The 23607-nt window shown below is 48.4% G+C and overlaps 1 protein-coding gene across 25 annotated transcripts in view; it reads left to right on the forward strand.

Annotated features, from left to right (window-relative positions):
• Positions 1 to 23607, forward strand: part of IKZF1 (IKAROS family zinc finger 1) — a 98248-nt gene that overhangs the window by 38681 nt on the left and 35960 nt on the right. For 17 of the 25 annotated variants that reach the window (XM_034665427.1, XM_034665440.1, XM_034665424.1 and 14 more), the window contains one exon: positions 22578 to 22637. The exons of the other annotated variants lie outside the window; for them this stretch is intronic. In XM_034665427.1, coding sequence (XP_034521318.1) covers positions 22578 to 22637 — 60 coding nt within the window. The remainder of the gene's footprint in view (positions 1 to 22577; positions 22638 to 23607) is intronic. 25 annotated transcript variants of the gene reach the window in all.

Genomic DNA, 23607 nt, shown 5'->3' on the forward strand with positions numbered 1-23607 from the left:
TTTAAGTCACATAGAGATGGGAAAAGATAAGAGAAATGAGTATTTTCAGTTTTGTTGTGTAATTAGAATTTACTTTGCAGTCTAGAGCCTGTGAAGGTCACCCCCTCTGGCCTTCTCCTGACCCTTCAGGAGACACATAATCCCAATTAGCAGCATCCCAGGATATTAGAAGTTATTACTGTGTCCTATATTAAGTTATCATCTTATCACGATGTTCGTAGGTATGTCCTACAAATTTAATTCATCCAATGCAGTCTTGACAATTGAAAAGAAATCTGAAAGCTTATTGACATGTGATCGCTGAACACATTCCGAGCTGCTAGGCTAGATGTCGTGGGGCATCAGGCTGTAGGAGCACTGGCTCCCTCAAGCAGTTAAATACACTGTCTATACCTGCAGGGAGCTCCAGGCAAGGATGAGCACAGGTGTCGAGGGGCATCAGCATCCCAGAATGCCTGGGAGCAAGCTGGAGGTGGGGTTGCGTGGCTTCAAGCTTCAGTTCATGAGACAAATGCTTCCTAAGTACTCACTTTGTCCCAGGCACCCTACCAGGCACAGGGGCGACCAAGACAGAGAAGACTCAGGGACTCAAGGAGCTTACCTTCTGTTCCAGAAAGGACATAGTTGAGATATATATATATATATATATATGAACTCTCTTCTTGTCTCACAGACAGTTCTGTCTGGTTTTGAGCATCTGAGCATCGGCTGGTTTACATGAAAATATTCAGGCTGGTGCACTGAAGCCCTGGCTGCGCTTAGAGAGTGCACTCACTGCTGTATCAGCATTCCCCTGGTGGAAAGGTGGTTTAGAGCCTCTGTCTGCATGGAATGAAACAAGGAAAATGTAGGGGTGCCTGGCTGGCTCAGTCGGTTAAGCATCTGAATCTTCATCTCAGCTTAGGTCTTGCTCTCCACTCAGCTCTTGATCTCAGGGTTGTGAGTTCAAGCCCCACATAGTGTGGAGCCCTCTTGAAAACAAGGAGAATGTAGGAAAGCTTCTGATGCTAAGCCTCCCTCTGCCCACAGCACCCCCTGAGCCAGCCGCACACAGCGTGTTTGATCACCACCGTCCTGCTGCTGGGCAGTGAGTCTCCCTCCCATAAAGCACTGCAGATGGGAGACCCCTGAGCTAACATGAGCCCCGTCCATACGTCCTTCAGCATCGGCTGATGGATAAGGGCCCACGTATCTGGACACCTCCTAGGACAGCCGGGTCTAGGCTTTGGGAGACACTGATTATTAGCAGTCTTGAATCAAATCTGCTTGTATTGAGAACCATGCACAGAGCCAGCTGCACTGTCAGTACTTTCCCTAAACTGCGAGAACCCTTCCAGTCCATGAAGACAGCCATGCTAAGCCCTCTGAACATCCCCTTCCCCTGGTTGATGTTTCCTGAGTTGCTCCGAGGGTGATGAAGTCAACACGAGTCTCCATTTGCTTTGCTTCCCCTCACTGTCCCCACCCTCCCCCTACCGTTGGCAGTGTGCCCAAGCCCCTCCCAGACACGGCGTCCAGAGGACCCTGTTGGCCCTGGCAGGGAGCGCAAATAAAAGAGAAAAACCAGTCAGTGCCTCTGGCGAGCTCCCCTTTGTCCAGATCCACCTTCACCCTCAGGATGTGATAGAAGACAGCGAGCCAAGGCTGATTTTGTAGTACTGGGGGACTCACTGCTGTTCGTCTATAAACATGGGTATTAAACCCATTTTCCGTGTTTGTGAGCTCTAATATTCTGGTTCTGGAGGGCAGAACCTTGCCCAGGGCCCCAGCTCCCCCCAGTGCAGCTCAGGCACACACAGGTGGTTGTGGTCGGTTCGTGCATCCTCAACCCACATGAAGTGTCCGCTCAGAACATGTGCGTCAGTTTCCCAGAAACACCCATCTCTCCCTCACCTTGTCCCGGTGCGTCTGATACTTGGACCTCAGGCGAGGATCTGATGTGCGTCACTGTCCTGTTTGGTGGTGTGTGGTTCACGTCAGCCTGGTGAGCTCTTTTTGGAACAACTGTGTGTCTCAGACATAGGGACGGGGTGAATAAGAGAACTCCTTCCCTTTACGATGTTCATTTCCACAGCAACTCTGTGAGAAGCCCAGTGGACAACATCACCTTTTTTCTTTTCTTTTTGTTGTTTAGATAATCTATTTTTTAAAAAGATGAAATTGGCACAGGTGGGCTGCTGATTTCTGACTCGTCTGGGACCCCTGGCCTCACAGTCCATGAAACACACGTAAAAGGAAGAAATTTGTGATACAGTATCAGTGACCCAGGTCAAAGGTCAAAGCTTTTTAAGCCAGTGACAACTAAGTTTTTGCAAGTTCCTTAAAAGGACCAAAACTCACACCAGGCAACAAAGCAGAAAGATATGCCACTGTTCCCAATGGGACGCTCCTTTAATCCTTTGTTCCAGGTGAAGCCAGACTTGCACGTGGCTGTGACCATCAGATTGTTAATTGAGTTTAATTTTTACTCCTGGAAATGGAAATGTTATCTTTAAACAAATCAGTCTTTAGAAATTTTGTTTGTCTGAGAGAGAGAGAGAGCGCGTGCATGCGCACAGGCAGGGGGAGTGACAGGCAGAGGGAGGAGTCTCTCCACTGAGCAAGGAGCCCTATGCGGGACTTGATCCCAGGACCCTGGGATCATTACCTGAGCCAAAGGGAGATGCTTAACTGACTGAGCCACCTAGATGTCCCTAACAAATCAGTCTTTAAACAAAACAAATCTTTAATCCAGAGTTTCCGTAACTCAGTATAAATGTCCGGTACCGTGTCACAATTTCATGAATCTTTCAGGTTGCAGGTGGCCTGTTACAGACACAGAAAGATTTCTTCGAAAGTTTAAGTGAAAGGGAAATTGGTAGAAAGTGTGTTTTACAATGACAGCAATGTGGATAGTTCTCCAATATTGTGTCTGACAACATTATCGTGCTGTTGTGAATTCATTTTCCCTCCCACTTTGCCAAATCTTGGGGTCAGGAAGGCTCACATTCCAAGATCCACAGAGAGACAGGAGATCCAAGAGTGAAGGGAGGGACATTTTACTGTGATCAAAGTATGGAGTATGTTCTTCATTTAAGAACAGAGAAAATCCCAAGATTTTCCTATGATATGCTAGGGGCATTTTCAAGAGAATTCCCATTTCAGAAAGACATTACCTATCGATTTCCCATCAGTGGGCCACAGCTTTCAAATTAGTAAATAGGAAAAGAAATTCATTATTTTAGTTTGTCAGGAAAATGAATTCTCTGAAGTTTTCAATGACTGTTACTGGAAACGACACAGCTGATGTTTTGGAATCCATGAGAAAGAGCATGTGAGTCCCAGACACAAAAGAAAAAGAATTGCTGAAAAGGGATTTCATGAGATGCTCTACAAATTGGCTATTAGGAAATTTCTCACCTCAAAAAAAAAAAATGAGAATGGGATACGTACATTGAGAAACAGTTATTTTTGGCACATTCTTTGAGGTAAAACACCTCTGTAAGGTGCTGTTTCCTCATGGCTGTGGCACCGAGATCAGAACAAGAATGTGGTGGGTTTGAAACCATGCACGTCACTCATACCAACTACAGAGGCTCAGCCCACGTGAAAACTGAGCCTGGGCACCATTTTGTTTCAGGAATGAGCAAATTGAATGAACCACTGTGCCAGATGCGGTGTAAAGCTGGCAACTCTTCCGAACACAGGCACGGAAAGAATTACACAAAAGCAAACAAAACAGAACCTGAGGCAGTCAGTACAAAACAACTCCGACAAGGCAATGGTTCTTTATGCAGTGATGGTACCCACCCGTTGAACAAAATGCACCAGACGCATGCACTCTAGTGCTAACAGCCTCTGCTCTCATAACTAACCGGGGGAGACAGAGTACAGTGGTTTTGGTGACGTGGTTTAACTTAGTCCTCACATGGTTCCCTCTCTCTGCTTTACAGATGAGAAGGGTCCCATGCCCAGACAGCCTGGAATGGCAGTTGGCACTGGGAGTCATTGGACCTCCATCTTGGGTTCCTTGTTGGTTATAAACTTAATGAGGTCGATTAACCGATCTTCGAATCGCACAACCCATATGAACCCAAGTTTTCTGATTCTAAATCTTGTGTTCTTTCAACTTTCTCTTGCTACCATTTTTTTTATATTAAGCCTGTGTGTTTATGATCTTTGTTACCATCCTAAGAGTAAGTATTGGCGAATGACATATTGAAAAATACTGGTATTCTAAATGGTGTTGGGAAACTGGTAGGAAAATTTGGTTGTGATATCCACGGGCCAGTCTAGCTTCATTCATGCAGCACTCGTTGGGCAAGTAATGAGGAACACAGAGGATGAGTGACACACACCCAGGGCCTCCCTTAGGGAGCAGGATACATGAAATGCTGCAAAACCCACAAATAGGCAAAGAGCAAAATCAGTTTTGATGCAATGTGTGTAAGATTTCAGAAGACTTGACATATATTCTGTCGCTTCAAGAATAGGTAGAATTTTTAGAAATGGATAGGAAAAAGGAGCAGGTTGCAGGGGCGGGGAACAAGTGAAGGCCGAGAAAACACAGTGGGATCTTTGGTTTCCACGTGGGCATCAGGGGATTCTGGGAGGAGGGCTGACCTCAGAGAAGACCTTCAGTAGATGTATTCCCTAGGCAGTCATAGTTATGGGGGTGACGGGGAGTAGGGGGAGTCATTGGCATAGCTTTACCCCCAAAACAAATGCCATCTTGGACCATCACTTGCCTTTCATCAAGAAGTCTTACAACCCATATCACCCTAACTGAAACCCTGTCACATTTAGGGCATTCATGCTTCTATTTTAAGTCATGTTATAGGATCAGTAAGAGATAAGTTGGGGGCAGATAGGGACCCTCCATGCAAAGGTTGAGTCAAGGCTTTGGAACCAAGGCAGTGTATCTATTTAATTTTACACATTCATTCAGAAAGCTGCAGACTTGAAAGAACCAAAGTTAGGTACAAGAAACCATGTGAGAAACAATTGAAGTGACCCCCAGGTCAGTTGAGGTGTCTGAGCAGAGGTATGCAAAGCAGTGGCAGTGTATGGGGGTGCCCCTGGGGAGACCAGCAGGCCTGGGTTTGAATCACCATCAGGGACCACGTGGCCACACACCGCTGCTGTCTACTCAGAGGAGCATGGAGGAAAATCCTGGGGTGCATGGGCATCAGGCCTTCTTGATGTGGGGTGCAACCATGAAGGCCCATCTGTGTGTCTCAAGAAGGCAGCAAAACCCATCCCTCCTCATCCCCGTTGGTTTGCACGGAACGGGTGCCATGTTTGGGAATGAGTGGCTCCACCAGCAATCCATTCCATGGTCCTTCTCCCCAGTCTTGAGACAGAGTTTGCCTGCAGCAGATTTGGCAGCTGGATAGAGAACCCTCCAACAGGACTTGGAGGCAGGCAGATGGGAGGATACATTGGGCCGTGCTAGCAAGTTACACTAACAGACTCTGACGAGGGCCTTACATCACGTGCATATAGCTGCCTCACTCCTAACCGTTAGAAATGTGTCATTGAAGTGTGAAAATATTTATGCTGTTAGATTTCCCATCATTTTCTGGTCTTTCGTTCCCTCTCATTTGCATTGGTTACTCATACATGTAGATCTTAGGTGTGATGCGTACAACTGCTCTGTGTGTTGGTCTGTGGAAAGAAATCTGTGGGCATGCTGAGCTGGGTGGTGCCACTTTATCCCTGCGTGCTGGGTTGCAGTGATTAGCTCCAAGGTGGTGTCACAGTGGGTCCTGCCTGTGCCACCAGGGATCAGCGAACGGACAATAGACTGGACTTCTGGTTGACCCATTGCTGCTGAAGACCTGCTTTTAAAAGTATTCATTGTGCTTTTTAGCACAGGGGGTTGGCGTTTTAATACAAGGACTCTTGTTTAATTCAGACCATGTAGCACACTTCTGAACAGAAACAACCAGTTACCAACTTTATTATAAGTTCTGATTTGAGATCATGAAAATATTCACATCATAATTGTTCATTAGGGTCTCTCTCTCTCTCTGTCTGTCTTTATTGTCTTTTGATAGAAAATACTCAAGCACCTAGCTCTTTGTAGTTTTATGATATGGGAAGGGGGGGATTTAACCCTTACATTCACTGGGTTTTTAAATCTTAAAAAGTCATTTATCTTGATGAGAAATCATATGTCTTAATAACCTTGATAAACTAAGTTTTGCATGATTACACCTTAAGGTTGAAACACATTTCATTTCATCATTTCCCAGAAGGGGCAATGAATTCACCCATTTCCTGTTTTTAATTTCAGAGTGTTCTGTATTTCCTCCATATCTACTTTCCCGGCAGCAAAACCCTGGAAATGATTGACACCAAACTCTTTTACCCCTACCTAAGATTTATGCACCTGGCACATGGTTGCAATCAAAATCTGCAGTTTCCCTGCTCAGAAATGCATACGGGAGGCAGAGTTCACTGTCCTAGTACCGTGGGAAATTGTTCAGCGGGCTGGTCAGTGAGCCCCTCATCTCCTTTGATCTGGGCCCGATACTGATTCTGCCACAAGTGCTTTCTATTCACTTTCAGAGGCACCTCCGCCAGCTTCTCATTCATCTCGCATTTGCAGGGAGGGAGCTTTCCTTCACGACAAAAATTTCCAAACTACTTAAACCTACCCTGGTTTTTTTCGGTCTATTTTAACCCTTTTGGATGAGGGATCTTTCTAGAACCCTTGACCCCCTGCAATTCTTTGAGGAATATCTTGAAATTACTTGAACCTCTTCTTCTGAACTTGGGTTAACTATTGTAAATGCGAATTCTAGCATTATGGAGAGGTCATTTGTGTGCACACATTTGGCCAGTTGTAAACCCCGTGAGCAGGCAGGATTGTGCTATCCATTCATTCACTTGCTCATGCATCCATTCATTTCTTCAGCAGGCATGTTTCATGCCTCCAGTGTTGTGGGGTCCTGACTTCCAGATTTTCCAAAGCAGCCCAGATGGCAAAGAGGTAGTCCTCTTGCGGCCAGAAAGAATATCAGCATTTGTACCTCAGTAGAGGTCCTGAACTTCACTTCACAAAAAGTCACGTGTGTATAGAGCTTATCTCTGTTCCCTAAATGACCCTGGCTTTGAATGCTCTTATCTGTTTGGATGTTTTGAGTGTCTTCCTCGACTTTCTAAATTGCAACTTCTAATATGTTCCATGTTAAGATAAGAAAGAACTATTTAATCATCTTCAACACTGTGCATAAGGTGAGGGTGCAGATACCCCAGTGAGTGTCAGAGGGACTCACCCAAGAGTAAACGCCTGAATTTGATTCAGAGGCTTCTTACTTCTCTTTTTGTTGGTCAGCTCAGAAGCCAGTTTTACCTTCTCATTATTGACCTCTTGTCACCAGTCGGTGCAGATAGATGTCCAGCTTCTGATAAGTGTAATGTCAATGGGATGAGGTCAGCTAGTGATGCTTTTGATTTCCCCCAGTCTATGTTTTTTCAGTTTAGCAGCTCAGAATGAGGCGAAGGCATTGCATTTTCAATTTCTTTGATCTTTATTCAGATCCTTCCAATTCAAGTTTTTGTGGTACTTCCTTCTGTCCCTTAAGCCCGAAGCCTCAAGTTGAGATGGGAAAGTCTGATGACAATTCTTGATCTACTGTGCAAATTTGTCTTCTTGTCACTTTATTAGGTGTTTTTAAAAGATTTTATTGATTGATTGATTGATTGATAGGGCGTGAATAGGGGAGGGGCAGAGGGAGAGGGAGAGAGGGAATCTCCACTCCAGCAGACACCCTGCTGAGCATGGAGCCAGACACAGGGCTAGATCCCAGGACCCTGAGATCATGACCTGAGCCAAAACCAAGAGTCGGACGCTCAACCCACTGAGCCACCCAGGCACCCCTATTAGACATTTTATTTCATTTGATCCTCAACCATGACAGACCTTGGAATAATTGGTAACCTAAATAGGAATATTTTGTCACTGCAGAGGGTAAAAATTCTCTGAGTTCCACATGCTGTATATTTTCCCCTAGTATAGTTTTAGAATTTTTTCAATACTCGGTGTTCTGAAAATAAATATTGCTCTTAAATAAGCAAGGTTATGGTTTCCCAAATCTCTCTTCCTTGCTTAGATCCCGAGCCCTGGTGTGTCAACATGCCTCCCCAGATTGGGCCTGATGTCTGCTTCTTGCCAGGCACACATCTCCTGCTCTTCCCCTATTCTTGGTGCTGAACTTGAAGTTTCATTTCTTCAGTGTTTGTGCTAAGGCTTGTAAGGGACAAGAGGGAAAGAAGTTTGCCCCTTTCCAACACGTGTCAACCCACCCATGGCATTAGGGTCTCTCCAAAGTCACCAAAGGGAGTATCTGGCCATGAGAGCCAGTCCTCAGGTGGGAAGGCTGAGGCTGGAGCTGGGAAAGCTGTGAATGCCAAGGGCCCAGTAGATGCAGCTTTGGCTGTATGGTCGGTCTTCAACTGTGTCGTTTTAATTAAAGGGCATCTCTTGTTAGTGAATCTCGAAGTCTTCTAGCAAGTGACTGAAATTTCCTCTATTAAATAGTGTCAGCAACCCTTTATGTGCTTCTCCCAGCATCTCTGTTACAAGGTAAGAGATCCATTTGCATGGGGACCCAGACTGTCCCAGAGCCAGGATGCGGGAATCACATTAAAACTCAATGACAGGGTCCAGAGGAGGCAGCATCCCCCTGAGCATCTCCTTTGGGTGGCACTGGTTTAATGGTGCTGCCCGTCTTTATCCATAACTCGGGACTTAGAAACCCCAGGTTTGCCTTCTGTGAATGCAAGATGCTTCTGGATCAATTCTCCATCACTTGGAAGGGCTGGGTCTTTCTCCCAGCCTGATGGGAGGCTGGACTGAGGCACAGAGGAGAGAAAAAAGGGGAAAACCAATGCAGATGTGCCCCCCAAAGACTGTGGGGACCAGGCTTCCATTCCACCCAAGCCACCAAACAGAATGCAAGAGGAGGCAGGCATGACGCCCCCCCCCCCCACCAATGGCTGCCCCATGGAGAGTGAGGGTCCTGATTTTGGGTTGCTCCTGAGCAACACAGATTTCCCCGAAGCCTTAGATGCCCTGGGCAGAAAGACAGAAGAGCTGAGCAGCTGAGGTGTGTGGGGCTGTACCTGCCCGTGGTGGGCTGAAAGGGAGGCTAACAGCCTGCAGGTAGGGCGGTGAGGCAGTGTGGTGCCTAGATGAGGTCTCTGCTACCGTCAATTTTTGTTTTAGATAGAAAAAGAAAGAGAAAGAAAGAAAGAAAGGAAAGAAAGAAAGAAAGAAAGAAAGAAAGAAAGAAAGAAAGAAAGAAAGAAGGAAGGAAGGAAGGGAAAGAAAGAAAGAAAGAAAGAAAGAAAGAAAGAAAGAAAGAAAGAAAGAAGAAAAGAAAGAAAGAAGAAAGAAAGAAAGAGAAAGAAAGAGAGAGAGAGAGAAAGAAAGAAAGAAAGAAAGAAAAGAAAGAAAGAAGAAAGAAAGAAAGAGAAAGAAAGAGAGAGAGAGAAAGAAAGAAAGAAAGAAAGAAAGAAAGAAAGAAAGAAAGAAAAAACCCCAAGGATCAGAGATGAGAAACCAAGTTGCCAAATCGGAAGGGAAAAAAAGGAATTCAGGCATTTTGGGATCACAGGCTGTGGGTCCCCTGCGAGCCTTGGTGGTCTTCATTTCTGTAATATCGGGAAGGGTCTCACAGGTCAACAGTCAGTACCCTTGGTTGCAGGCCTGTGGCCACAGGGTGGATGTCACAGCCTCCGTGGCACCAGGGGTCGGTGAGAGCTTGTCGAGTAGACCCAGGTTTACCTGTGAAGGAAGACGTCAGGTGTGTTGGTTTGTGCATGTGGCATGGGTGTCACGCTGCAGGGTCCAGAATGTCATGTTGGGGTAGGAACAACGTGTGGTACGTAGAAGGTCCTCTAGAACATTCACCCAGGAAGCCTGGGAGGTAGGCGCACAGAGCAGTCCTGAGCTGCCCGCATGTCTGTGCTCTGCCCACTGGCTGAAGGTTTGCCTCTAGTCTTCTCGGGATGCAGGCTCTCTCGTCTTAAGTTCATGGCAACTTTCACACGCTAGCTTGCAGAGCATAAATTGGAAGGACCACTCCTGGGAAGGTCCCACACAAATGCAAAGTTTCAAGAGATAATCAGTAGTTTTCTACAAGAACAGTAATAGCACCTAGGGTAGCCAGTGTTTCTCTTGGAAACTAGGAGGAGGGAAGGGATCCATTCTTTTTAAAGACTGTACTGGTAGGGAGCTTCCCATGTGAATTCAGAGGCCTCGGGAGGCAGGACAGGCAGCAAGGCCCCCTTGGCTGGGCCCTCCGCCCTCTGCCACACGCCTGTGAAAACGGTAGATAAGGATTTTTCTAGACAGTCTCCTCACCCCTCCAGTGGGAATGCCTTTGACTCAGAGCTCTGCTGCTGGTTATCTCCACACACAGAAAATGCCACAAACGAGTTAATTCACAACTTCTTTCTCAATTTTCCCTAGATTTCAGGCTTTTCCTCTTGGCCTGTTCTCATTTCTTAAAATGGTATTTTTTTTATCCCAAAGGGGATCTGCCTGAATGTACTTATGCTTTCTGTTCATTATTCATTTTTTTTGGTCTCAGCTCCAAAATTAAATTTTTGATTATGATGTAAGGAAATTTTACCCTGTTTTACTCTGACTTTTCAAATGTAAGAGGAAAATGACAGAATGGCCTCCTAGAATTATTAGGAATTTATGCATCTCGTACCATTTAGGACAGACACACAGAGGAAGCTTGGACTAAGTGTCCTCAGACTGCAGACCTGAATTGTCCCTCTTCTCTGGGGCTAAGAACTAGGGTAGCTTTGTCTTTTAGAAGTCTGGTTTAGACGCAGGAAAGGCTTATGAGTGTGCGTGAGTGTGTATGAGAGTGTGAGAGTGTGACTATGTGTCTGTATGTATGAGGTGGTGTGTGTGTGCAAGTACGTGTGTGTCTATGCATAAGTGTATATATACACGTGTGTGTGCATGTCTCTGAGAGTATGTGAGCGTGTGTATCTGCATGTGTGTGTAAGTATGTGTGTATATGTAGTGTGAGTGTGTGACTGTGTGTGGGTATCTGTGTATATGTGTATGTATGGGTGACGTGTGTGTGTCTGTGTAGTGAGTAGCTGTATGTGTGAGCGAGAGCTTATGTCTGTGCATATGTGTGTATGTATGTCTGAGAGTATGTGTGTCTCTGTGTATGCAAGTGTGTACGTTTGTGTATGTAGGAGTATCTGTGTGAGTGTATGTGAGTACGTATGTGTGAATGTGTGTGTGTGTGTTTGTGGGTGCCTGTGTATAACTGTGGGGGGGGGTGGGTCTGTGTGTATGTGAGTGTGTATATGCACGTGTGAGTGTGAGCATGGGACTATCTATTGTGAGAGTCTGTCTCTTTGTAAAGGTATGTGTGAGTATGTGTGTGAATCTGTGTGAGTGTGTAGAGTATGTGTGTGAGAGCATGTGTCAGTATGTATGGGAGTGTGAGCATGTATATGAGTGTGTATGTGAGTCTATGTGTATGCCTGTGTATAAGTACGTGTGTCCATGTGTGAGCATGTATCTGTGCATATGGGAGGGTATGTGTGTCTCTGTGTGGGTGTCTAAGTACGTGTGAGTGTGAGTGTGTGTCCGTGCGTGAGAGTCTGTGTGTTAGCATATATCTGTGTGTAGCGGGGAAAGTGTCTGTATGTGTATGTGTGAGTGTGTGTCTGCTTATGTGTGTAAGCATGTATCAGTGCGTGTGGAAGTGTGTGTGAGTGTGGGAGTCTGTGTCTGTGAGTGTATCTGTGGATGTGTGTGCACTTGGCCAGGCCACCAAATGCAATTCCCTACTCTTGCTTCCCTTTCTGTCACTTCTCCATAATTCTCCGCATTTCGGTTGGGCTGGTGTCTGGCGACGGCTTCCTCTTTCCCTGCATTCCTATATTTCACTCCTCGCCCTGGTTCCTCTTCTAGGCTGTTACAATTTGGGCAGGAGGATGTGGACACCCAGTTACAATATGACCCATGCCGCCATGTCACAATAGCGCTCCGGGCCCTGCCTCCTGGCGGCATCTGGATGGGGCAGCAGGAGGAGGAGGGTAGGTGGTGTGGAGTGGGGACAGAATGCAGAAGTTGGGGCCTCTGGAAACCCAAGGGCTGGTGATAGCTGGGACAGTTTTCCTCAGAAGCCTGGAGTTTCCCATCCGCAGCCTGATCCCAGATGGGCCCGAGACCCACAGGGCTGCGGGGGGCCGTAGGGGGTGGCTGTCTGCTTCAGGCCTGAATCCAGGCCTGTGAGCCTCCTCTGCCCCAGACCACTCTGCTGGCCCCCAGAGTCCCGGTTTCTGTCTGTGGGGTGTGGGGTATGGGGTGTGGGGATAGCGTCCTCTGTGTCTCCTCAGCCAGACCCCCCAACCCTGGCCATCCCCCTCCTAACACCTGACACCCCGTTCCCACCATGGGACCCTCTGAGCAGAGGCCTCGGACCTCATCCCAGCTTCCTCTGGGTCCTGCCCCAATGTCCAAGCAGCAGGGAGGACCACCCCCCTACACATTCTGCCTCCTCTGCCTTGATCACCCCGGAGATCTCCCTCGTCCCCACTGCTCATTGTGAATGCTGCCCTTCGGGGAAGCCAGGCCCTGTGGCACCCGTCCCGCCACACTCTCCCCCAGAATGAGAACAAGGACTTCCTCTCACCCCGTGCTCCCCGGGGGCAGGGCTGGGGTTTCGTGTGCGGTGCCTGAAGTATAAACCACTCCTCAGAGGCTGTGCGGTGTGACTCGGTCAAGGGGCCTCATTTCATAAACTCACGAATGGCTAGAATGCAGAGGTTAGCAAATGTTGGCTCTGCCCAACTGAGGCAGCCAGATGAAGGCGGTGCGTCTCCCGCCGGCAACTAAATTCTCATTCCGGTCCCCATGTTTTATTCGGCTTTCCAATCAGGTGGGCATATAGGGCAGCCCCGGAGAAAGATGCGTTATGGGGTGAAGAGCACGAGTTTAAGTCCCTGTTTCACCCCATCCCAGCAGGTGACCTGGGGCAGCCAGGTGACCTCTCAAGCCTTCTTCGCTTCCTTTGTCGCCTCACGGGGCTGCTTCAAGAACGGGAACGCTGGTGTATGGCAAGCGTTTCTGGTGGTGGCCGGGGCCCAGTAGCCGCTCACGGACAATGTGTGGTCAGCTGCTGGGGCAGGCAGCCTTGATGTTGACCTCGCTTGTTTGGCATCGCCTGGATTCTAGATGGAAGGAGGCTCGGCCTGCCCTGGTCCTTCTCCCGTGCTTCCCAGTAAACAGTGTTGAATCATAAAGCAACAGAGAGAGGTGGGGAAAGGAAGAGAAGAATCTCCCTCATTTCAAAGAAATGGTGCTGCAGTGAAGGACAGGACTTTTTGAGCTTCTCGAATCCTGAGAAGCAGCTGACATCTACCAGGAAAAAAAGCATGATATTTGAAGGTTCTTCCCAAGGATGTGCAGCTTTGACTGAGGTGCTGGGAAGTGGGAGGCCACTGAGTAATGAGTGAGTCCCAGTCGGAGGCTGTGGGGACATCAGCAGAAGTGCCGGCACACCGGACGGGCACCTCTGCTTGGGGCTGCCCTGCCCTTCTACCCTCCAGATGTGTGGGGACAGGACAGGCATTGCATTCCAGTGTCACATGGGAGGGGACTGAGTCTGGGGAGGCCGTGAGGGGCTCTCAAGCCCCAGAGCCTCTCAGAGGGGGACGGAGAGCGTGGGCAGATCCTTCCCTAAACTTCCCTTCCATCATCTCATTCGGTGGTCCGAGCCCCATCCCAGAGCTTCCTTGTGAGTGTTGACAAAACACCATATGCTTAGCAGTTACGAAGCCTAGAGCTAAGTTTGGAAATCATGAGAGAGATCAAGATGGGGAAGGGGGTGGGGGTTAAGGAATCCCTTAGGAGCATTTTGAGGTGAGCAGTTTATTAATGCAAGTTACTAAAGACCTTAAAGGAGCCATGTCTCCCCACAGCCTCGGCGTCAGCTGGGAACAGTGGAGTCCTGCCATTGGCCACAGTGCCTTCCCTACAAATACCTACAGCTTTGCTTTGCTTGCCAGTTAAGAAAGGGAGGAAGCAGGGGTTTTGTGACTTCCCAGCACACTGGGGGCCCGGGTCTGACACCTGGGCTCCTGTCTGCTGTCCGCTCACTGGGCTGGGGGCCTGAAGGTGCCCCCAGGAATGCGGAGCTCATCAGGTGCTCAAAGGGAGGGGACTCCTGTCTCTCTGTCCCGCATGCTATCTTTGAATGTAAAAGCCACTGAGAGCGGCAGGCTCTCTAGCTTTGAGCCTCTTTTCCTGAAATGCCTTTGTGAAGTACTGGTGCAGGAAGAGTGACCTCTGTGCCATTTACATGTGCACACGTGTGCACACACATGCATGTGCACCCTAGCGCACAGGCCAGATGCACCCACCCTGCCTTCAGGCTTCAGTCCCGGCCACCGCTCCCACCCTTGGCCCTGTCTTCCTCCGCGTATGACGCAGGTGTCTTGCACTTCCTGCTCTTTCCTGCCCACACCCCCGAACCCCCCTCACTGTTTGAGCTGGTGCCTGTAAACTATGCTTTTGGAGCAGAGGAGAGGAAGAAACGGGAAAGGCAGGAATGAGGGCCTCATGGCCCCTGTGGCTTGGGAAAGCAGCCGGAGGCCTGCTGAGCACCCCAGTGGCCTCAGAAGATGAACTCGGTCAACACTTCCCTCAAGGAAGAGCCCCATGTGAAGCCAGAGAGCCCGCTCCTGCACTTCTGGGCTCAGGGACCCCCAGGACCAGTGACCGAGCTTTTGTCCCGGACCCTGCTCGGCCTCTGCTGAGTCACCTTTTGCTTGGAATTCTGGCAGGGACCCCTCAGAGCTTCTGGAAGGGAGGGACAGCAGGGGAGCCACCCTCCGTGTGTCCTGGGGGAGATTACTTTATCTGCGGCCTCCCTGAAGCAGGGCCTGGTCTCCTGGAATCTTTGGGGCTTGACAAGGTGCCAACTGTGGGGAAGGGAGGGAATGGCCCAGAGCGTTCGCCCAGCCTGGACGGGAGCTGTGTCCGCTCTGCCCCTGAGCCTGGACTTGGTTTTGTCATCCTCAGCCCTTCCCCATTTTCCATGAGGCACAGCGTCTCCTGCGCCTCCCCGACGCGTTCCAGGCCCACGCGGCCCCCATACTCGAGAAGCCGGCAGGTGTAACGACCGGTTGCAATATTTCCTTTCCTCTTCCGTGCCACATTTTGCCACACTCCCTTACCCCTGGCAGCAAGAGTTCGGCCTGTTGTTTCAGTACGAACGTGCCCGCGGGAAAACCACATTTGAAGCACGCATGCAGGGACCTCAGCGGGAGCGCATGCGCAAACAACTGACAGGCGCCTAGCTTCGCGGCCCACGCTGCAGGCGCCCTGGCCGCTGGCGAGCTGCGGGTCCTGTGTCCCTTACCCTCGGTGCTGGGAGTGAGCCCTGCCCTGTGCGCAGGTGGAGCACAGCGCTGTCCCTGTCCTTGCAGGGCCTGCTGGCAAGGTGGCCCTGCATCCACAGCCATTGGCCACGGGCACACCGGGGTGGCCACGCCTGCGTGTTGGCACAGTCGCTTTGTAGAATGTACCTCCCTTCTGTGTGGGCCTGTGCGCCCCAGCACGAACGTCCCTCCCTGAGATGAGATGTGGAGTAGTGGAGGACATTCACCTTGTCACTTATGCCCGGAGCCTCTCACTGGCTCGTCCTCCCCTGGCACAGGACGGGACCTCGCTCTCTTGTCCCTGTTTCTCCAGCCAACTTCATTTCCTCCAGGCCTGGTTCAGTGTCTGAAAATGCCCCTTCTCTCTTTTTAAAGCTTGGATTAAGCTCTGTCACTCTGTTCTTATTATTTATTTTAAGATTATTCCCCATGTTCTCCCTTGCGTGATTTCTTATATTTACAGGGGTTGGAGGTGAATTTCCCCAAATCTCATCTTGCTGCTTCTGCATACTTGCGGTCTTTAGCACAGGCAGATATTATTTTTACTGAAAAAAAAAGTAGTTTTTCATTAAAAAAATTCAAAGAGCAAGAAGGACATGACTGACAGAAAGTATGCCTCACCCTGTTCTTTAATCTGTGGGATGTCTCACCCCCAAGTTGTGATGAACTGTGCCTTGGAGGGTGGTGACAGGAGGCCACAAATGGCACCAAAGCAGTGAATTTCAGGGCTAATCCCATAAATAGAATCATGGTTTTTGAACCTGCTGTTTTCTTACTTGTACCCTTCAGAAGGAAACTCTTCGCTTGGTGTTGCTCCCTTTCTAAATTACAGGTCTGGGATTCAGTTCACTGTGAGACATGACGAGTGTTATTACTAAAATATAGACAAAGTAGGATAGGTGCCCAGCTGTGCTGCATTGAGAGAGAGAGGGTTGGAACCAGGTTTTCATCTCTTCCCCAGGCTCTCGGTCAGCTCTGCACCCTGTCTGTTCTGGAAGGCAGAACTGACAGCTGGAGTTTGAAGTAAAGCAAAGTTGACTTTAACCATCTTTGTCAAGGTCCAGTTCAAGTAACCGAAATTGTCCCACAACCTTGGCGGTTCACCTGAAACACCATCAGCGTAATTCCCAAGTGGAGGGGAGCACCAAGCAGGCGTATTCTTCTGGGCCGAAGGGAAGCCTGCATGGACCCAGGGGATCACGGTGCCAAGAGCAGTTCCCCTGAGGACATGCATCTTTGCTTGTCACAGCCAGGGATCCCACAAAGCATTCTCCCTGGTTCTCCCCCATTTAGAAAAATGTTAGTGGACTCTAGCTGGTCCCATACGCCCTGAAGTCTTTGTTGACAAGATGGGTGTTTATCTGCCTATGCTTTTCCACAAAGAAAAAAAAAAAAAAACCTTCAGCACACCAAGGGCCTGAGTCTTCACATAAACCTGACGAGGATAGATATGATTATTCTCACGTGGCAGGGCAGGAAACTGAGGCTCAGAGTAGTGGCCCTGGACCTCTCAGTCCACACAGCAGATGGGAGGTGGAGCTGAATGCCAAACACACCTCTGATCCGGAGTCTGCTGCACCGCACAATCCAGAAGCTGTCCCTGTCTTCCCTTAAGGGGATGTGACCCAGGCCAAGGGACCCATTCAACCTGAAAGCCAGTGCACGTGTGCTCAGTGGACACAAACTGCAGTCAAGTCCGCCCTGAGCAGAAATCAGTGAGAACGATGCTCCCTGTTCCTAACTGGCTCTGAATGCACCCAGTTTCTTGGGAGCCCCACTCGCTGCCAGCATAGAAAATGAAAGTGCTTTCTGCTGCATATTTTGCAACTTCTCACTGGATGTGAATGAACTGAAAATGTTCAGATCCAATAGCTGTCTTCAGAAAGTATAGTAAAGTCTGTTGTTTCAGCAGTGCTGTCCTGAGCACCTTGTGTGTTCTAGACATGTGCAGGAGGAGGGGAAGGGGGGAAGAGGGAAGCCAGTACATGTAGCCTCTTCAACTGAGCACAGAATTGGGGTCCAGACCACATCAAGTCCAGAAATGAGCAGGTGTCACAAGGATTCTGGGCTGGAGATGCTCTGAGAGAGAGAGAGAGCCGGCTTTGGGGTGGGCATCTCTAGATGGGAGGGTGCAGGGGGGATATCCACTCCTGAAGAGGGTGGAGGTGGACAGGGCTCCAGGAGGGGACCCCCTTCCTACGGCAGCAAAGGCTTAGTTAGGAAATAATGATCTGGGGTGCCTGGGTGGCTAAGTCGTTAAGCGTCTGCCTTCGGCTCGGGGTGGGATCCCAGGGTCCTGGGATCGAGCCCCACAGCGGGCTCCCTGCTCCGCTGGGAGCCTGCTTCTTTCTCTCCCACTCCCGCTACGTGTGTTCCCTTTCTCGCTGGCTGTCTCTCTCTCTGTCAAATAAATAAATAAAATCTTAAAAAAAAAAAAAGGAAATAATGATCAGCACAGCTGAATGAAAGCTGCAGGGTATCCACAAACGAGGTGCAGTTGGTGAGTTTGCTTTTTCTTACATTTTTCCGTAAGGTTCATGCATTTGATTATCTGAGCGGAATGACCTGTTGAGAGAGTCACTTTCCTTGGGGGCCAGTCCTGGAGGGACTTGAACCCTGGTCTTGGGCTTTGGGGCTCGCAGTAACAGTGCCAGCCAGTGGGAACTTTGGGAGTGGACGTTGGCTGAGGAAGGCATCCTTTGGCATGACCATCTTAGGGCAGGGGCAAGACCAATGAAGGGGAACCTGAAGGCAAGGTCCACAGGATGCGTCTCCACCAGCATGCCAGGCGGGCCAGGAAGCACTGGCAGGATGTGGCGAGGGCCATGGCAGCCTTGGCTGGGTGGCTCTGCTGGGAAGTGATGTGACTGGAAAGCAGGAACCTCGAGAAGGTCTGACACATCAGAAGTAGGCTGTGGGAGTCCAGGGTGGAGGGAGACCTGTGTGCGTTCCAGCTCTGGGAATGCAGATGCGAGCACCATTAGTGCAGAGGAGTTGGAGGAAGGATAGCTGGGTCTGCAGAAAGATCTTGAGTTCAGATTTGTGCGAGCGGGGTGGTAACAGAGCCCAGGTGAGTACCCACAGCCGGGAGGCCCTGGCATATGTCCGATGCCTCCTTTTACAAATATTTTGTGTGCCCCTCAGTGTGTGGCATTCTGCTGGGGCCATGCAGGGTACAGGGCTAAGTGAGACACCATAACCTACATGCCAGGGTCCCCAAAGCCTGGAAAGGAGATGGGAGGAGAAGCTCAGCATGTCCTGGAGGGAGCCACTTAGGACTGACTCAGCTTAGGTACAAGACCTCACACCAGCACTCCCTGGCTCTGTGTCTGTGGGTCAGACTTTAAACTTGCCTGTAGTTCAGCCTTCCTTTTAGGTAAGGCTGGAGCAACAGTGCCTTCCTGGAATGAGCCATCAGGAGACATTAGCTAGCGCTCTCTTCCCAGGCAGAACCCAGAGCTCCCCAGTGTCGAGTATGGGTTAAGAAAAAATATAGTATGTGTAGGTATGGAAGAATTCCACGAGAATCTGGATTTACAGGTTAACTATGCAGGTTAACTAATTCCCTAGCAGGAGCACAGCCTTGGAGTTTCGGCTTTGGCAGGGGTCTCCCATCCTGTTCTTGGCCTTTCTTTACCATCTCAGTCGGGGACCCTGTTGCTGGTGCGGGGACAGTTAGGCTGCCAATTGTGAAATGCCAGATCTGTAACCCTTGAAAAGGTCACTGCAGACCATACGTACACAAGTCAATAGGACAGTAATGATCTGACCGTGCCCAATAGGCTAATATTGAGGAATATGTATAAAAGTCAGATCTCAGCATATTACTAACTTCTCCGAAATACAAATCTGAACATGTTGACTCTCCCCAGGAAATTGTCAGTGTCCTTCCTTGACTTGAAAGTGGAACAGACTTCCTCCTCCTGTTTTGAAAATCTCAGGTCTGTTTTCGTGTCTCCCTAAGGTGACAACAGCATGAGAGATTCACATGCACGACCGAATGCAAACTGACAAGTGAGGTTTGTGGGCATTTCATCTTTTTTCCAGAATGTTTGTCAAGGTGGCAGGCTGAATAGATTTCAGAATCTGAGCCATTGACAGCATTTTCTTTGAAAATATTCGTGACAATTTGGCAAATAAAAATTCCTACTGAATGAACTATATTTGTTCTTGAGAAGAATACATTTCATGACATTTAGAAAACTTAAGATACATCAAATCTTTTTCTGTCTGTACCCTTTCGTAAAACAATGGGCTAAAATTTGGGGTGGGATTTACTAAAGTATGGAACACAAGTCTGAAAGCCCCTCATGGAAGCATCACTTCCCTGCTCCCACGGGGCGGCATTGAGCCCCAGCGAGAGGGGCTGCTTTGCCTCAAGTCTTAGGCTAACGGGCAGGATTGTGCTAAGGGACAGGACAGGTCTGCACCTGCAAGACCTCTCCCCACATGAGTGAGAAGAAGGGTTTTGTGGCCCACCTAAGGGCTCACCAGAAGCATGTGAGCACCGTCAGACTGCATGAGTGACCAGCCGGCTCAGGGAGAGACAGGAACTCGTGAGACACTATGTCCCAGGGGGCTGGATGAGCTGGGATGAGGATAGCCACATGGAGGGCAGAGCCAGGGGGTCACACTTTCCAAATTGCTGGTGGCTAAACCATCTCATCTTACGGGGGACTGTTGGTAAATGCCGTGGCCCCCAGGGGTGGGAGAGCGTGTGTGTGCAGCCACAGTAACACCCCTCCTGATGCCTCTTAAGCACCATGACAGAGAAAACACAGCTTCTCAAAGGCCCTTCCTGCACAGGGACGATGTGTGTTTGGAATACGAATGTAATGTGTTAGATATAGTCTCAGATTTGCACCTTTCCATGTCCACCAGGAGGACAAATTCCAGACCCTCCTTCGAGCACCAGTCTCCTTCCTGGTAAACTGGTGATAGTTCCTGCCTTGTGGGACCATGGTGAAGATTAAAAGCAGCTTATGGAAAGTTCTTCCCAAGTACCTGGCATTTACAAGCTCCCCGTGAGTGCCTTCCATGATGATAGACTAAAATAGAATAAAGTAGGGCCAGACAGGAAGGACTAGACAGGACCCGACCAGACAGAACCAGTCAGGACAGGACCAGTGAGAAGCGGAGAGGACAGAAGTGCACAGAACTGGACAGGATAGGACTGGACAGGTTAGGATGGGACAAGACTGGACAGAAATGGACAGGACCTGACAGGATAGGACAGGGCCAGAAAGAACCAGACAGGACAGAAGCAGACAAACCTAGACAGGACAGGATAGGGTGAGTTTCACGTTTTCCTGTGGTGCATAATTACCATCCATGGGAATGCCATGCCCTTCTTCCAGACTGAGAAGGTGGTTGTGCGTGAACGTGTGTGGTGCATGACCACGAGCGAATTCCTATCGGCTCAGTTTCCTTAGGGGGAAGTAGAACAACTCGGTAGCTATCGCCGTGTTTTGTTTTTTAAGCTTGTTGTCTATTTTAGGGAATCAAAGATGAAGGACAAAACTCAAAGTTTGAATTATAGTAGGCAAGGAACAGATTCTCTTGAAAATGATGAACATTTAATGTATAATGAGGTATTGTGATAATGTTCTGTATTTCAGGGCTTATGCAAGTCTACATTTTCCACCTTCAGACAGTTTGTAGTTAGTGTACCTTTCAAATCCCTTTGTTCTGGACCTGTAAGTTACTGGTGACCACGAGCACCTTCTGCCACCGTGTTCATCACAATGCACACAAGCTGTGGCCTGTGGAGCTGAGGGGACACCCGAGGAGACTGGCTTTCCCATCCCATCTGAGCAGCATCTCAGGGCATGTGGCAGCATCCAATTAAAAATTTAATCAGAGTCTTAGATTATATATTGTAATGCCCCCATTTTTAAAAGTCAACACTTTGCCTTTTCTCCCATCATCTGAGATGGTTGCACCCCCATGCAGAGAGAGACTGGGGTTGGAGCTCAGTGCAAAGGTCACTGTAAAATCAGCATCATTTAGCTGGCTGGCTGTGGACATTGAGCACAGGTGCACCCTGGGGAAGCCGCAGCTGACCTGCCTGTTCAATGGGATGCATAATAGTGATGGTCTCTGTCAGATTCGGACTGTCAAGGGACAGTATAAGTAAGGGAGACTGAGGGTTTGATGGGAAATAATTAAGGTGGCCACTTCAAGGAACAGCTTTGCCCATTATCCCAATATTTTAACAAGTGTTTCCTGGGAAAACCAGGAGAGTCTGTGGGTCAGACAAGTTTGGAAGCTTGAACCAGTTTCAGCAAGGTTCAGCAGATCTGTTTCCTGCAGGAGACCATGGGGTCTTTCCTCTGCTAATTCAGTGGGTGATCCAACAAGTTTAATTTAGCAACTATGCTGTGCCCTTAACTCTGATAGACGTTGGGATGCTACCCTTGGAGAGAAAACTGTGGTGTGTGCGTGTGCACACGTCTGCATGCATGCTCCGTGTGTGCATGTGGGTGGTATCTACTAAGCCTTCAGACATAGACACATGGTGGGAAGCTCTGACCTATAAAAACAGAACAAGAACTTGAAGATTTGAGGCTCTGATAACATTTATGAAAGCAGCTGATAAGGTATACCCACAGAAATTGATAACTCTTTTTGAGGTAGGGGAAAACACTAATTTTTCCCCACTCAGTGTGTCGTGTGAACATTTCTAATTTTCTATGAACACTTTCTAAGAAATGGTGTAAAGGTGAACGAAGAACATTTGCTATGTGCTCAGCCCAGTAAGAAACACACTGCTTTTGTGAAGCTACGTGCTTTCCCTGGACGTTGTGTTGTGGGATGCCGCGATGCCCAGATCTGGGGTCCATGTGTACCGATTGTGCTGAAAAGTTCTTCATGGTCTAGAACGTGTTCTTGGTTATGATCCCCAAGATGGTTAGCATAGCAGGGGCTGTGGATAACGTGCCAGGAGTTCAGACCTGTGGATGCCACAGTCCTGTTTGTGAACCTCACTGGGTTACCTTTCAGTTGCCTGTATGAAGGCTGAGTGTAACAGATTAGTAGTTAACTAATGGTTTTGAGCAATAATACTTCTTTTTTAAAGAAAGAATAACCCTTTCTTTTAAATATTTACTATGTCTTATGAACACTATCAAAAGCCAGCTTTCTTTTCTCCTTCTTTATTGCAGTTGTATATGGGGCCGATGGCTTTAGGGATTTTCATGCACTAATTCCCAAATCTTTCTCTCGTAAGTATATGCCTTGCTTCTAGAAAACAGAAACATGTATTCATTTCATACTCAGTTTCCATAGTGTAAATATTGTAAATGCATGATTCTTCATCACCCGCCTTCATACTTGAAAAAATGAGATAAATATTGCCCTTCCTGTTCATTACACATCTACCATCCGGGTCATCACTGATACAATAAAGTGCACATGTAACATTTCAGACCATTGGAAGATTAGATTGTGGAACTTGCCTTTTGGTGGAGTAATCAGGGTAGAAGTAACACTAGCACTGAATTGTTACTCTACTAATGCTAGTCAACAGTTCTGCCATTAATGTGATCCTTCCGAGTGAGTGTAATGATAAAATGGCCAGACTTCCTGTCACCATGAAACAGCCCAACGTGTGCGCACGATGACTTTTACAAACTTGTGGGACAGGAGGAAGAGACAGACTCTCCCTCTGTTGCCCTCGAGTATTAATTTCAGAACCGAGAAGAGAAACATCGCAGGGCTTTGGGGCCATTAGTCTGGGGGGCGGTTCCTCGTTGCCCAAGCGGACACACTCAGTGCTTCATGTGTGCAGGGCAGTCCTGGTCTGAGCTGTTAAACCAAAAGCAGATGTTAATTTCATTTTTAGGTATTGAGAGATGATAAACCATAGATAGATCAGGGCAGCACCTTTGAAGGTATTTTAAGGAATAGAATATGCTTTTTAAAAAATGCTTTAAAATATTTAAAGTAGCACAAGTTGGTCGCCCCCTTAGGACCAAAGCCTTCAGAGCCTGCATTAATAAATTCTCTCCTGTTGAAAAGCAACATCAGCTAACAGGGCCTGCTCGTTAATACTGTAACAGTTACTGATCCAGGCGCAATCCAAAAGGTGTCAGTGATGGGAAAGGTAAGTTTCTGTCAACCTGGTCATCAAAACTCTTTGATAGCTAAAGGATTTAGCAACAACTCAGATTGAAAATTGACTGCTTTCCCAGG

This window comes from Ailuropoda melanoleuca, chromosome 1 (assembly GCF_002007445.2).
Source record: "Ailuropoda melanoleuca isolate Jingjing chromosome 1, ASM200744v2, whole genome shotgun sequence".
Taxonomy (NCBI): domain Eukaryota; kingdom Metazoa; phylum Chordata; class Mammalia; order Carnivora; family Ursidae; genus Ailuropoda; species Ailuropoda melanoleuca.